Raw genomic sequence first — 16,423 nt, forward strand, 5'->3', positions numbered from 1 at the left:
TACATTCTTTCATTATTGTTTTGCAACCAAAGCAGTAGCTGGATATTTGTTTCTCTGTTAATGGCCTGCCTTCCCCTCAGCCCAGTAATATCCTGTGTCTCAGACTAGATCCACACTAAGCCAGCAAATCTGAAAATGCTGTTTAAACCTGAAAATGATGTGTCCACATGATTTAGGCATCTTTGGTTAAGATGCAAGTCCACATGTAACTCTAAAAATACATGTTTTCAATGCATGTCTAAATTCGGCCCATGAATTCCCTCGTTTAATTTGTTCTTGCGTCAGGACTGGCCGTACTCTTCTGACTTATCTAATCTGAAAAGTATTTTAAAAAATTAAAAAAATTAAATGTGGGCTCAGTGTGGATGTAAGGCCAAAGTAGAAAATACAGTTAGTTCACTAGTTGGCTTTGTGTGGGAGTCGTTCGGCTCATACTGGTATTGTCCTGAGTTAGACATCTGTTAAATATAGATGTGGAGTTTCTTTTCACAGATCCAAAAATTTTTCACATCACATGATTTATCATTCCAGCTGTTTTCCTTTCCATGGTATCTCACTTCTCCACAGTCTTCTGCTTGTCCAGCGTTGTTAGGCTCACCATCCAACCAGTAGCTGAAACCCAAAACCAAACAATATGTTTTTTGTAAAGACCACAAGAAATACTTCAACTGAAGCATGCAGGATATTGTTGATTTCTTTATTCTAACAATGCAGTCTAAATCTAATAAATGAGAAATATGAAGCTTTGTGAACCTTGTGTTGAGTGGAGTCCCATCAACCCATTTCCATGTGCCCTCTGTCTCTGTGTCGGTCAGTCCAATCCACAAGTCATCCTTCAATTGTCTTGTGAAACTCTTTATACAGAGACAAATCATCAACATAACTGTGAACTTTAACAAAATGGAATCCACCTACTACCTCATTGCATTCAATCTTTTTTTGTTTGTCATGTTTATGTCTCACACATAGTTAAATATACATAAATACACCCACCTGTTCTTCTTTGCTGTTAATAATCATGAGGTCTGCACCTCTTTGCAGACAATCATCTCTACTCTCTTGCCAGGTTTTGGTGGTAGAAGAAATGTAATAGAAACTGCCGCTGAAATAAATCCATCCTTGTTGGGAATAGTTAGCTTTAATTGAGGACAAAAACAGAGAGAAATCCTCAATATGTCAAAAAACAATATGAATTAAATGAATCCCAACTTCATCAGATTCGGATATGGAAATTGTGTTTTAATCCAGGGTTGCACGGTGGGGCAGTAGTTGGCACTGTAGCCTCCCGCTTCTTCCCACAGTCCAAAGACAATGGACAGATAAATGTCTTAATCTTTTGATAAAAGGTTCGAGTTTGTTTATTACTGGCATAAACCATTTCCTCATACAAAGCCATCACATCACATCACATCCTCATCTCACTTGATCTCATAGCATCACATTGACTTTGCTGCGATAACTATAGCAGTGATTGTCATAGCTTTAATTGTCATTATTCAGAATATGTTTGTAGACAGTTTGTCTTTCAGGTCCAACAATCACACATTGTACACAGAAGCTCATTTAAGTCCTCATACTAAAGTCTCATACACTCTCAACACCTTTCATTGCGTACACAATATGTTGCACCGTACCTATTTCATACTGTACCTACTTTTCTAATTCTCCATTAAGTAAAAAAGACAGATGTACTGTTTAGCTCCCAGCTATACATTGAAGCAATACAGCTCAGCATCACCTATAGCAGCCAGCAATCACATCACAGTCTCTTCAAAAATTGCATTCTCTGGTTACCTAGTTGGTTGTAACTGGTCTGTAGCTGGTCTCTTTCTTCAGTCAGGTTGTTGTAACTGGTCTGTAGTTGGTCTCTTTCTTCAGTCAGGTTGTTGTAACTAGCCTGTAACCTGACCATCTTCATTTCATGCATTTCATTGCTCCTGGTTACTGTGTTTGACACAAAAACAGATTTTAAAAAATTTGCTGAGAGAATTTAGTTTTGAGTGATGAAATCATATATGAACACATATGAACTTAGACCACAATTAATAATAACAAATTCTATTAGCCAGTATCACCTGTTGCTTCACCAGCATGCTAACAAAGTACTCACACATGACAACCAGAGTTATGAGTCCAGTCAGGAGGAGAAGACACAGCAGACCCAGAATCACTGCAGCAGCTCTGAGTGAGCTCTTCTGAACTCGTGTATCTACAGCAGCTGGAATTAGAAGACAATATTTGTAATTTGTTTGTGTTTCAATATCATTACAAATATAGTAAATCAAGCCATGTATTGGTGGTTTACACAAATTACAATCATGAAAGCAAGAAATAAAAAGACAAACAGAGATTAATCATAGCATTTTTTATGAACTTTAAACAGACGCAGATGCCTTTAGATGGAGTGAAACACCAACCTCACTCTGTGATCACTCACCAATCTAATGCTCTGAGTCAGCAGAAGTGAGAAAATCAGCAATCCTAATTTTCCCTGAATTTCTCTCAAATTTCTTGCAACACTGTGAAGACCTTCCAGGAAATCCTCTCTCAAAAGGTGCACTGTTGCACCCAGAAGAGACAATAGAGCTGCAGCCCTCAGAGCACACACAGATAACATTATAAACATTTGTGGCCATCAACTGCAATTTGCCACATTGTAACTCACTCAAAACACTTAAGCTGCTGTCACACCTGGGGGAGCGCTTGAGTAAAACACATAAATAATAACATAAACCCCCTGAGATCATTAAACTTCCGGCCAACACTCGATAACCCAGCACCCTGCACATCTCGTTCCTGCTCTATCGACAGCACACATCTGAGCCGGCAAAGACCCCACAAGTCTGCGCAAAACCCAATGAGCCATGCCACCAGCCCTCCTGGCCTCCAAGCAGCAGTCACAAAGCTCTTGGGAACCCCTGGTCCAGCCATGAAACAACCCGACTAATCAGCAAATCCCTGCCACCAGGGATTCGAGGCAGTAGAATGACTCAGGAGTTGAGATCTGTAACATTTCTCTATTTCATCTCTCATTGAGAGAGTCGACCAAGTGTTAAGTCAAATGTCATCTACAGCTGACAGAACAAAAAGCAATTAACGTTTTATTCATAATTCTTTGCGTCTGTGGCCAAGGCTTCAGTTTGTTCACTTTTCACACATTGCACCTCACAACAACAGCAAATTTAAAAGTGTAAATGTAAAACTTTTGTTGAAGTGAAAAACTGTAGAAGCAAAAACCGGAAGAGTCCCACCAAGAAAATTAAATTGAAATCCTCTCATCAGATGATGTGGAAAAGTATTTCTGTGTGTCATCAGCACAATAATGAACATTCTTTAACCCCTGATATCATGGCAGAGTCTAAAGATTGAGTGGCTCTATTTTCAGATTCAGTACAATTAGGTCTGATCTGCAGCATGTTGAAGCCAAATAAAAGTTTCCTCCAGAGGGATCAATAAAGTATATCAGAGAGTTGGTAGACTCAGTGCTGTGGTTAACTTCTTTCCTCTCTGCCTCCTTCACATTATGGTTTCTCGAACACGTCATGTAAGTCTTTGTTTTACTTCAGACGAGTTCTTTGAGAATATAGAATATAATGTTTGCATTTCTTACATAACACCACACACAGTCAACATCCTTTTAGAGTGTTTACATGTTAGTGTTCATTACCTGAGAGTGCAGGTTCAGGTCTCTCTGGCTCCAGAGTGTGGATCTTGTCTTCATCTGCATTAATATTTTCTGAACATTTTCCCAAAGTCCTCCTCTTACCAGGATTACCTGAGGGTCTCTCTGCATTAACATTGATATCGAATTGATCCATGACACTCAGCTGTATTGACGGTTCAGTTTGGAACTGAGGGGCCTGAGGGCATCAAAGTCTGGAGAGTGAGCTTCTGAAATGATAAATGATAAACTATTGTGCTGACCTCTCTGAAATAGAAGGCGTTCCGATCCCAATGAACGGGAAACTAAATATTTTGGGTAGGTTACTTCTGCAAAATATATTTAGAATATCATACTGCAGCCTCCAAAAAGGCTGTTTACTACCATAAAATGTATGCCATTCACACAACTTAAACCTTTGTTTAATACAATTGACAATTCTCTGACAGCAGCACACTATTTTTAACACACACACACACACACACACACACACACACACACACACACACACACACACACACACACACACACACACACCTTTACAAATAAGATAAACAGCAGATGATAACTGTTGAAGTGAAACACTTCTTCATTTGTACGACCATTTATAAAATATCAGAGGCCTCAATCACAAAGCAGCTTTTTAGTTAGTAAGGTAACTTCAGGGTAAACTCTAACTTTTTCTACTCGTGCCCTAATGATGTGGCAGTGACATTACTGTATAAGCCTGTTGATTTACACATTTACACAGTCTGCAGTGTTTGTGTCAGCTGTCCGTCCTGCATTTGTTGGCTGTAACTGTGTTGCTTTAAGCCTGGATTATGTGTGTAACATTGTGTATTCGTCTAAAAGTTTGCTCTTCTTTAATAACATATTCCTTCTCTCCTGCCAGAAGACTTTTCCATGTTTGTGGAAAACCTGGGCTGACTTATAGACATGATCACCTTCATGTGACCACTTAGCATGATTGTGATTGTGAAGCTTAGTGAAGCCAGATCACAGAAACATATCTGGGGTATGTTGAACTTTCTTCATGGTACAGGCCTCTAGTGTTTTGACCATCTCACTATTCTCTATATTGTGTTACAACTCCCCAAGTCCTTTAACTCATGTCACCCTTGCCTTTGACAAAATCATGTATTACTGTAAAGTCACATTATGTGGAAATTAGCATTTTGTGTGATTTGGCGTCCCCCACAGTTTCTGAGTGCAACACCACTGTTGTAAATACAAATCCCAGGTCTGTAACAATTTGTCTGTTGAATATAGGTGCCAACTACAAACAAAACTCATTATGCCATAACAATGTTATTTGTTGAACACTTGTATCTTGAAGTAAACATGTATGTAACACTGTGATCTACCCTCTCACTGAAGTCACACAAGGACAGTTACTGTATATAGTATTTTTATTTTTATTCAAATAGTTTTTATTATATTTTTAGTCAAATTGTTATTTTAATCTTTGCTACTTACTTCCCTCTGTACTGCTGTGTGACCTGTGAATTTCTCCCAAGAGGGATCAATAAAGGATCATCTTATCATATCTCATCTTATCTTATCTTATCTTATCTTATTTTAAGTTACATAGTGCAGAAACAAGTGATTGGGGGGCAGATGGCAGAGACAGAGACACCATTCAAGACACTGTACCATCAACATGATTTTGAAGCTGTTTTTTTTTTATTAAGTTAAAAGTTACATAATGTTGCTTTCAACACAAACACAACAATCAGTCTTATAAATTGTGCTATATATATATATATATATATATATATATATATATATATATATATATATATATATATATATATGTATATATATATATGTATATACATACATACATACATATACATATATATAATAAAAAACTTTTATCAGAGAATGCAATCCAAGAAGCACAAGGAAGTGATTTGATTTCAAACAAACAAACAAAAGCCTGAACCTTTTGGTCAGCAGTGTCCCATCCACCCATTTCCACGTCCCCTCTCTCTGTGAGTCAGTCAGGCCGATCCACATGTACTTCTTGAACCGGTTTGCAAAATCCTTTTTTAAAAAGAGAGACACAAACTTTAAACAACTTAACTGAAATTGAAGTTCCACTAAACTGATTTCACTGTCCACCTGATGTAGACTTGTATAGTACTTCAATATATATATATATAACTTCAAACTTTAACACACACACACACACACACACACACACACACACACACACACACACACACACACACACACACACACACACACACACACACACACACACATAGATACAATACAAACTTAACTGATACAGGCTCTGTGAACACTAACTCAACATTCAGACGTCCATATTAAAAGCATAGTTTCCTACAGAAGTGATAAGATGTGGTCACTCTGAGAGTTGAGGTACCAAAATACAACAGTGTTTTTCCCCCAAAGGACTGAGTCGATGATATCTGCTATTGAAAGACAAAATTAGTCGTCGCTGGTAAAGTTAGAGGTGGAAAAAACCATAAAACACAACAAATCTGTCTTTCATGTTTACAACACTGCTTTTACATTAAATTTAGTCACATCTGTTATTCAGAACATGAACAGGAACCTAGTGCAATTCAAATGTCATTCCTCTTCCCTTCTTCTGCTCCCTCCTTTATATGGTCCGGGTTTGAAACCAAGAAAAGAACATCCGGTTGACACAGAGTTAAAGGAAGTGAAACTACGGATAAGTTAAAGCTTATGAGACGTGAAAACATGGGGAACACATGCACCCACATTTTTGAGTCAGACTTGAATGCACAAACAAGTGTGATTCAGTTTGCTGTTCTAGTGCTTTATTAAAATTATGACAGGAGACAATAAAAGATAAGCTATCAGATATATGTATTAATTCTGCATTATACAGTATTCTCAAAAAGAGCCAGGTTGGAAGATGCATACATGATTCATTGTGTAATATTTTACATTCTTTCATCATTGTTTTGCAACCAAAGCAGTAGCTGGATATTTGTTTCTCTGTTAATGGCCTGCCTTCCCCTCAGCCCAGTAATATCCTGTGTCTCAGACTAGATCCACACTAAGCCAGCAAATCTGAAAATGCTGTTTAAACCTGAAAATGATGTGTCCACATGATTTAGGCATCTTTGGTTAAGATGCAAGTCCACATGTAACTCTAAAAATACATGTTTTTAATGCATGTCTAAATTCGGCCCATGAATTCCCTCGTTTAATTTGTTCTTGCGTCAGGACTGGCCGTACTCTTCTGACTTATCTAATCTGAAAAGTATTTAAAAAAATTTAAAAAATTAAATGTGGGCTCAGTGTGGATGTAAGGCCAAAGTAGAAAATAAAGTTAGTTCACTAGTTGGCTTTGTGTGGGAGTCGTTCGGCTCATACTGGTATTGTCCTGAGTTAGACATCTGTTAAATATAGATGTGGAGTTTCTTTTCACAGATCCAAAAATTTTTCACATCACATGATTTATCATTCCAGCTGTTTTCCTTTCCATGGTATCTCACTTCTCCACAGTCTTCTGCTTGTCCAGCGTTGTTAGGCTCACCATCCAACCAGTAGCTGAAACCCAAAACCAAACAATATGTTTTTTGTAAAGACCACAAGAAATACTTCAACTGAAGCATGCAGGATATTGTTGATTTCTTTATTCTAACAATGCAGTCTAAATCTAATAAATGAGAAATATGAAGCTGTGTGAACCTTGTGTTGAGTGGAGTCCCATCAACCCATTTCCATGTGCCCTCTGTCTCTGTGTCGGTCAGTCCAATCCACAAGTCATCCTTCAATTGTCTTGTGAAACTCTTTATACAGAGACAAATCATCAACATAACTGTGAAATTTAACAAAATGGAATCCACCTACTACCTCATTGCATTCAATCTTGTTTTGTGTGTGTGTCATGTTTCTGTCTCACACATAGTTAAATATACATAAATACACTCACCTGTTCTTCTTTGCTGTTAATAATCATGAGGTCTGCACCTCTTTGCAGACAATCATCTCTACTCTCTTGCCAGGTTTTGGTGGTAGAAGAAATGTAATAGAAACTGCCGCTGAAATAAATCCATCCTTGTTGGGAGTTAGCTTTAATTGAGGACAAAAACAGAGAGAAATCCTCAATATGTCAAAAAAAATATGAATTAAATGAATCCCAACTTCACTCACTCACTCACTCACTCACTCACTCACTCACTCACTCACTCACTCACTCACTCACTCACTCACTCACTCACTCATATTTAGTTTAAGTTGCTAATTTCAGTGTATAACTTGAACAACAAAAGTGCATAATTTTAGGTCATCTTAACACTTAATAATAAATCATAAGTTTAAAGAGAATCAAAGAGCACTTCATTATAGTCACTTAATTATCTCTTATATACAGCAGGCGATTTGTCCCCCTTGTTAACCTGCCATCACGTCGTCTGTGTGCTTCCTGGTTGGGCAACTACGGCTCACTATCTGCTGCATCAGCTCCACTGCTGGCTGTTTATCAAAAACCAACCACAAGAAAAACACATGCACAACCCATTAACACCCAAACAACCACTGAACATACTGAGGAAATAATAATGTGTCAGTCACGCTGACAGATATTTTCGTGGCTCTGGTAAAGTCAGTCCACTGGACAACAAGAGGGAGAGCTATTGGTGGGAGTTGCGCCAAAGCCTGAGTGCCTGTTCTCAGCTGTCCTCCTGTGCCACACTCTGCCACCTGGGTGCCCTGATAGTCTGCTAGACATCCAGCAATGAGACGAGAATTAGATATCTGGGGAAAATGTGAAGCTCCTCTAGTAGAGAAAGCACAGAAAATGTTTTGAGGAAACATAAATCTGATCAATCAATCAATCAATCAATCAATCAATCAATCAATCAATCAGTGAATCAATCAATCAAACCTCAAGGTGGCGCTAACAGAAAAGTTGGGATTTACCTCTTGGAACCATAAATGTCTGTACAAAATTTTGAGTCAAGCCACTTAGTGGATGTTGAAATATTTCACTGGATAAGTGAAAACTTTGACCTGCAGGTGGTGCTACAGGGAAAAGTAAGGGGATCACAGAAGTCATGGATTCATCATCTGAGCACTATGAATCCTCACACTTACCAATGTCAACCAGCTTTGTCTTCAGTTCATCCCGCTCCTCAGTAAGGGCTTTAAATCTGGCCTCAATGTCGAGTGACTTCCTATCTGAGAAAGCAGAAAGACTAAATCATGGGAATATTCTGCAATAAAGCTGAAATGTTGATGGAAGGGCAAAAGAAAACGCAAGTTAAGAGATATTCAATACAAACAATATGGAAATTGTAAAAAATGGAAGACACCCCGTGCACAGTCGTGCTTCTCTTCTGGGTGCAGCCGGTGGTTAAAAAATATCAATATTCCAGTGCACACCAGGATACTATTGACACTATTCTGTTAACAGTTACATTAAAAACAACAAGGAGCGAACTTTGCGTTACGAATGTTGCTTCATCAGATTCGGATATGGAAATTGTGTTTTAATCCAGGGTTGCACGGTGGGGCAGTAGTTGGCACTGTAGCCTCCCGCTTCTTCCCACAGTCCAAAGACAATGGATGGATAAATGTCTTAATCTTTTGATAAAAGGTTTGTTTATTACTGGCATAAACCATTTCCTCATACAAAGCCATCACATCACATCCTCACCTCACTTGATCACATAGCATCACATTGACTTTGCTGCGATAACTACAGCAGTGATTGTCATAGCTTTAATTGTCATTATTCAGAATATGTTTGTAGACAGTTTGTCTTTCAGGTCCAACAATCACACATTGTACACAGAAGCTCATTTAAGTCCTCATACTAAAGTCTCATACACTCTCAACACCTTTCATTGCGTACACAATATTTTGCGCCCTTTATACCATACCTACTATTCTAAGTCTTCATGAAGTAAAAAAGACAGATGTACTGTTTAGCTCCCAGCTAAACATTAAAGCAATACAGCTCAGCATCACCTATAGCAGCCAGCAATCACATCACAGTCTCTTCAAAAATTGCATTCTCTGGTTACCTAGTTGGTTGTAACTGGTCTGTAGCTGGTCTCTTTCTTCAGTCAGGTTGTTGAAACTGGTCTGTAGCTGGTCTCTTTCTTCAGTCAGGTTGTTGAAACTGGTCTGTAGCTGGTCTCTTTCTTCAGTCAGGTTGTTGTAACCGGTCTGTAGTTGGTCTCTTTCTTCAGTCAGGTTGTTGAAACTGGTCTGTAGCTGGTCTCTTTCTTCAGTCAGGTTGTTGAAACTGGTCTGTAGCTGGTCTCTTTCTTCAGTCAGGTTGTTGTAACTGGTCTGTAGTTGGTCTCTTTCTTCAGTCAGGTTGTTGTAACTAGCCTGTAACCTGACCATCTTCATTTCATGCATTTCATTGCTCCTGGTTACTGTGTTTGACACAAAAACAGATTTTAAAAAATTTGCTGAGAGAATTTAGTTTTGAGTGATGAAATCATATATGAACACATATGAACTTAGACCACAATTAATAATAACAAATTCTATTAGCCAGTATCACCTGTTGCTTCACCAGCATGCTAACAAAGTACTCACACATCACACCAGAGTGATGAGTCCAGTCAGGAGGAGAAGACACAGCAGACCCAGAATCACTGCAGCAGCTCTGAGTGAGCTCTTCTGAACTCGTGTATCTACAGCAGCTGGAATTAGAAGACAATATTTGTAATTTGTTTGTGTTTCAATATCATTACAAATATAGTAAATCAAGCCATGTATTGGTGGTTTACACAAATTACAATCATGAAAGCAAGAAATAAAAAGACAAACAGAGATTAATCATAGCATTTTTTATGAACTTTAAACAGACGCAGATGCCTTTAGATGGAGTGAAACACCAACCTCACTCTGTGATCACTCACCAATCTAATGCTCTGAGTCAGCAGAAGTGAGAAAATCAGCAAGTCTAAATTTCTCTCACATTTCTTGCAACACTGTGAAGACCTTTCAGGAAATCCTCTCTCAAAAGGTGCACTGTTGCACCCAGAAGAGACAATAGAGCTGCAGCCCTCAGAGCACACACAGATAACATTATAAACATTTGTGGCCATCAACTGCAATTTGCCACATTGTAACTCACTCAAAACACTTAAGCTGCTGTCACACCTGGGGGAGCGCTTGAGTAAAACACATAAATAATAACATAGACCCCCTGAGACCATTAAACTTCCGGCCAACACTCGATAACCCAGCACCCTGCACATCTCGTTCCTGCTCTATCGACAGCACACATCTGAGCCGGCAAAGACCCCACAAGTCTGCGCAAAACCCAATGAGCCATGCCACCAGCCCTCCTGGCCTCCAAGCACCAGCCACAAAGCTCTTGGGAACCCCTGGTCCAGCCATGAAACAACCCGACTAATCAGCAAATCCCTGCCACCAGGGATTCGAGGCAGTAGAATGACTCAGGAGTTGAGATCTGTAACATTTCTCTATTTCATCATCATTGAGAGAGTCGACCAAGTGTTAAGTCAAATGTCATCTACAGCTGACAGAACAAAAAGCAATAAACATTTTATTCATAATTGTTTAGTGTCAGTGGCCAAGGCTTCAGTTTGTTCTCTTTTCACACATTGCACCTCACAACAACAGCAAATTAAAAGTGTAAATGTAAAAGTTTTGTCAAAGTGAAAAAGTGTAGAAGCAAAAACCTGAAGAGTCCCACCAAGAAAATTAAATTGAAATCCTCTCATCAGATGATGTGGAAAAGTATTTCTGTGTGTCATCAGCACAATAATGAACAATCTAAAGATTGAGTGGCTCTATTTTCAGATTCAGTACAATTAGGTCTGATCTGCAGCATGTTGAAGCCAAATAAAAGTTTCCTCCAGAGGGATCAATAAAGTATATCAGAGAGTTGGTAGACTCAGTGCTGTGGTTAACTTCTTTCCTCTCTGCCTCCTTCACATTATGGTTTCTCAAACACGTCATGTAGGTCTTTGTTTTACTTCAGATGAGTTCTTTGAGAATATGTAATATAATGGTTGTGTGTGGTGTTATGTAAGAAATGCAGTCAGCATCCTTTTAGAGTGTTTACATGTTTGTGCTCATTACCTGAGAGTGCAGGTTCAGGTCTCTTTTGCTCCGGAGTCTGGATGTTGTCTTCATTAGCATAAATATTTTCTGAACATTTTACCAAACTCTTCTGACAAGGCTTGCCTGATGGACTCTCTACATGGATATCCATTTGCTCTATGACGCTCAGCAGTATTGACAATTCAGTTTGGTGCTGAGGGGCCTGAGGGCATCAGAGTCTGGAGACTGAGTTTCTGAAATGATAAAAGATTGTAGTGAACTGTTTTGAATTGGTGTTCCTAACACCTGTCAAATAGTCAGCAGCATATACACACATGTGACTACATTTAACAGGAAACTGAACCATTTTGGGTAAATTATGTTATGTTATGTGTCTGATGAGCAAACTTGTAGGCTCACATTGGTGTCTTGTCACTTGTAATGCATAGATGTAACCATTCATATCTGGATACAGCACTGGAGATGGTGCCCTCGACTTTGTGGGTATAAAAATACCAGATGCTAGTTTTGTGAAGCTCCAAAAAACTTACCCACGGTTTTACAGCCACTTCTTTCACAATGTAAGCTAATGGCAAAATGTATTTTTGGGCCCCAGTGTATCACATGACAATGTAATTACAGGGTTTGGCCTCTATGAAAGTTGGCTTCAAAGCCTGGCACTCTTCCTGGGGGCTTGTCAATATTTATTGTTGATTATCACAGCTGCTCCTATCGCATGTGACACCAAAAGTGAACGCTGATCTATTAATGTCATCTAGACCAGCAGACGCGGATTAATGCATAGGCTTCCCTAGGCTGCAGCCTAGGTTCCCCACGTGTGGAGGGGCCGTGGTGTTACAGCCGTGGGGGACTTTTAAAACAAGGTGATTTCATCCCCCCGACTTTCTCCTAAGGTATTAAACCGTTTGCCCGCCCTCGCGGTGTACCAGTGTACTAAAATGGAGCGCACCTCAGTCCCCCATACATGAAAACCCATTGGCCAAGTTAGATTGATTGACAGCCATCAAGCCAATCACAGCCATTTGACCAAACCCACTAGTCCCGCCCCCCGGGAAAGTAAACACGTACATGCTAACACGGAGCTGCCGTCACTCGCTGCCGCAGACAGCGAACAGAGCAGAGGTGTGAAACGGTTATTTAACTAGTTAATAATGTAGAATTTTGTCTGTAAATAACTAAACTGTGTCTTGCTTTGTGGCATGTCCGCTAATATTAAGCAAGCCAGGTGGCAAACAAAGTTAATGCAAGCCAGGTAAAGTTAATGGTAACTGACAGATAGTTTTCTAGAGACAGCCACTGATTTTGATATTATTCAACATTATCATTATTCTTTTTGTTAGGAATGACAAACAGGAAGAGGCAGCAGAAGATTGACTTCTTTTTCAAGTCAAGTTGTCATTTAATTGGAGTTATGTGACAGGAGGGAAACAGAAAGCTAGCTTTCAATCCATAAATGCACTAGTTCAATTTTATGGTAGTACATTCATATTCTTGCATTAATGCCATGTAGGTGTTCATTTACGTAACTTAAAGCTATTTGTTGGAGCTTAAAACCTTCTTTTCAATGAAGAAAATCTCCTACATCAACTCATCCCTGTTACTGATCTCAGAAACTAGAAAAGAATAGAAATGAAGACAATGAAATGCAATAAAACTATTAAAATTTTAAATAATAAGAGGAATAAAATAATATAGAGTACAATAAAGGCTAGGATGAAAGATTAGTTAAAACAGATTAGAACAACAAAATATATGTAAAATAATTAATAAAAAAGCAGATAAAAGAACAACAAAAGAATTGAATGTTTCCTAATCAAAATCAAGGCTGTTTGTTCTGAGTTTACATAAAATATTTCAACACTTTCATGTTCAGAAATATTAACATTGAGTTCTTTATGTAGGATGTTTCTGAGGAAGGGAAGTTCAGGAGTCAGGACAAAGGAGAGCATGGAGAAGATGAGGGAGAGAACAGGAGAGAAGTTGGAGAGAAGACAAGAGGGGGAGAACACAGGAGAAGAGAGGGAGAACACAAAAGAAGGAGAAGGGGAGAACATGAGAGGAGGAGAGGGAGATAACACAAGAGAAGAGGGAGGAACACAGTGTTCTTGACAATTTCACTCACTCACACTTGTTCTTTAATAAGACATATACATTAATTTCTTAATACCATGGTATGTGATTGCTTGTGAATGTATAATATCTTAGGTTAAAGAGCGTTGTGCTATAATGTACATTTTGAATGCAATATTATTGGCATATCCTAGTGAAGAAAATCTAGAAATGCATCGCATTAGTTTTGGAGACTGAAACAGGGGCCAAAGGTGGTTGCGGTGCTCATGTGCTACCCCAGAACCCCCCCACATTTAAAATTGCTGCTCCACCCCTGTGGAGGGGTCCTTGAATTGGTCAGATTATTTTTTAGAAATTTAAATACACTTGTATAATTATGGTACTTGTACAATAATGGAAAAATTCATTGACCTCTATTGGTCCATGGGGTAATAAACAAACAAAACAGCACTGATTGGGCAGACACGGGTCACCTCATCCAATCAAGCTCATCGATTCGATTTGACCTACCTGTGTGCTAACTGGAGTGTATGTGGATCATGTTTGCCAAATATTCTCCTGCACTGTTACACATGGTGCAAAATTACATTTTTTCTGGGAGAGCATGATGCATAAGGGGGGGCCCACATAAAAAATAGCCTAGGGGCCCATGACTACCTTAATCCTCCTCTGTAGACCAGGACCATTTCTAAAACCTAATCAAGTATTTTACTGCCTAAAACTAACCAAGTAGTCTGAACCTAACCAAACTGTGAATGACAGGTAGGAATATTCTTTCAAATACCTGAAGGTTATAGGTTCACCTCTGGACCTCAGCTCTCCCTACTGGTGCGGGGGAGCGGTGAAGCAGGGGATTCATCTAATAGTGCACAACTAATGCAATAAGTAGGCTAAAGTCAATCACATCATGAATTGCTTCCAAATAAAGCACATTTCAGTCATAATAAGATAGATAGATAGATAGATAGATAGATAGATAGATAGATAGATAGATAGATAGATAGATAGATAGAAACAATAAAGTACTACATACAATACTGTACATAAAAAACAACAAAATAATGTATACAATAAAATGCTTAAGTAGCTATATAATAAAATAAAATAAAATAAAATACTGAGGTTGATTAAATAAAATACTGAGGTAAATAAAATAAAATGCTGAGGTATCTAAGAGTATAGGTAAGAGGAACATAAGGTGCGAGAGGATAAGGTGCAGTAGCCTATTTAAAGTAGGCTAATAATAATTTAAAGAGCATTATTTGTGTGTTTTGGAGTGTGCGTTATAAAGTCTGATGGCACCGGGTAGGAATGATTTCCTGTGCCGTTCCTTTCGGCAGCGGGGTTGAATGAGTCCGTGGCTGCAGCTGTTCTTAAGCTTGTCCAGAGTTTTGTGGAGGGGGTGAAAGACGCTGTCCACGATAGCCAGCAGTTTTGACAGCATCCTGTCCTCCGCCACCTCCTCCAGGGTGACACGCTTAGAGCCAACAACTCTGCCTTCTTGATGAGTTTATTCAGTCTTTTGGCGTCCTTCGCTTTGATGCCGGCACCCCAGGACACCACAGTGAAGAAGATGGTGCTTGCAACAACAGACTGATATTATACAATAATATTGTGAATATTAGTTTAGTAAAAAGTTATTTTGGTGATTAAGGTGAGGTTCACCCAGGGCGTCATGCAAGTTAGGACCGCCACTGCTAATAAGAAGCAGGACGCATACTCTGGTAGGCATTTTCCACCTGGCCAGGTTATTATTCTGGTTTTTCACTAATTACTAGTTTTTATACATTACTGACGCCTATGACGCCTATCACCTTTTATGCACATGCATGAGGTTAAATACACAAATTATTTTAAAACAATACACTGAAAAATGCTGAAGTGTGAACCGCTACATCCTGCAAAACAACGACCCATCCGGCCGAAGTGCCCAGCTGGAAATACCAAACAGGTGTGGTGCCAAAAAGTGATCGTCCGCCAGAAACTGATTCGCCCAGTTTATATGTCTATAGCTGCTTTACAATTGTGGCCAAAGTGTTTGCAGTTTATATCGTAATCAGGGCATGACATTGACGTGATCACAGGTAATAGTATAGTATTGTTTCCAGTGTTAATATGTGTATGTATGTCTAATATCCTTGATTATGCATGTGTTTGGAAACTAGACTGTTATTAACATGATTTATGGATGGGTTATGTATAAAATAAATAATTGATCTCTATGGCAATTATCCTTATGACTCTCCATTATTTTACCTGCTCTGTGCCCTAGATTATAACCAATCCAGTCCTTTTTACCTGTTGAAATACCTTTAAAGGGCCAATACAACTCATAAAAGGCAGTATTCCACCTGCCAAAAAGACGGAAATCAGTTTCTGGCGGACGGGACAAACTAACACAATATTTATTTTTATATATACAGAGGAGGGAATAAATTAATAAAGCATGTTACATTTACCGAATTTAAGGGATAGGATAAGCGGGCCAAAGTTTTGGTGACACAGCTCTATGATTTTCTTATCTCAGTGTCAAATAAAATGTTCTTTTTCCTCGATCGTCCACAATTAAATGATGTCATACACATCAATAAGATTGTAAACAGTGCCCTCACTCTGCACTGCACATTTACTATA

At 38.8% G+C, this 16,423-nt stretch overlaps 1 protein-coding gene across 1 annotated transcript in view; it reads right to left on the reverse strand.

The window, feature by feature from the left end:
• The window catches only part of LOC140994320 (uncharacterized), a 35,719-nt gene that overhangs the window by 4,982 nt on the left and 14,314 nt on the right, over positions 1-16,423 (reverse strand). The window contains exons 2-10 of the mRNA XM_073463891.1: positions 13,308-13,324; positions 9,694-10,013; positions 8,762-8,845; positions 7,599-7,738; positions 7,355-7,455; positions 7,159-7,213; positions 994-1,167; positions 754-854; positions 558-612 (exon numbers count right to left, since the gene is read on the reverse strand). Of these exons, the coding sequence (XP_073319992.1) occupies positions 558-612; positions 754-854; positions 994-1,167; positions 7,159-7,213; positions 7,355-7,455; positions 7,599-7,738; positions 8,762-8,845; positions 9,694-10,013; positions 13,308-13,324 (1,047 nt within the window). The remainder of the gene's footprint in view (positions 1-557; positions 613-753; positions 855-993; positions 1,168-7,158; positions 7,214-7,354; positions 7,456-7,598; positions 7,739-8,761; positions 8,846-9,693; positions 10,014-13,307; positions 13,325-16,423) is intronic.

This window comes from Pagrus major, chromosome 4 (assembly GCF_040436345.1).
Source record: "Pagrus major chromosome 4, Pma_NU_1.0".
Classification (NCBI taxonomy): Eukaryota; Metazoa; Chordata; class Actinopteri; order Spariformes; family Sparidae; genus Pagrus; species Pagrus major.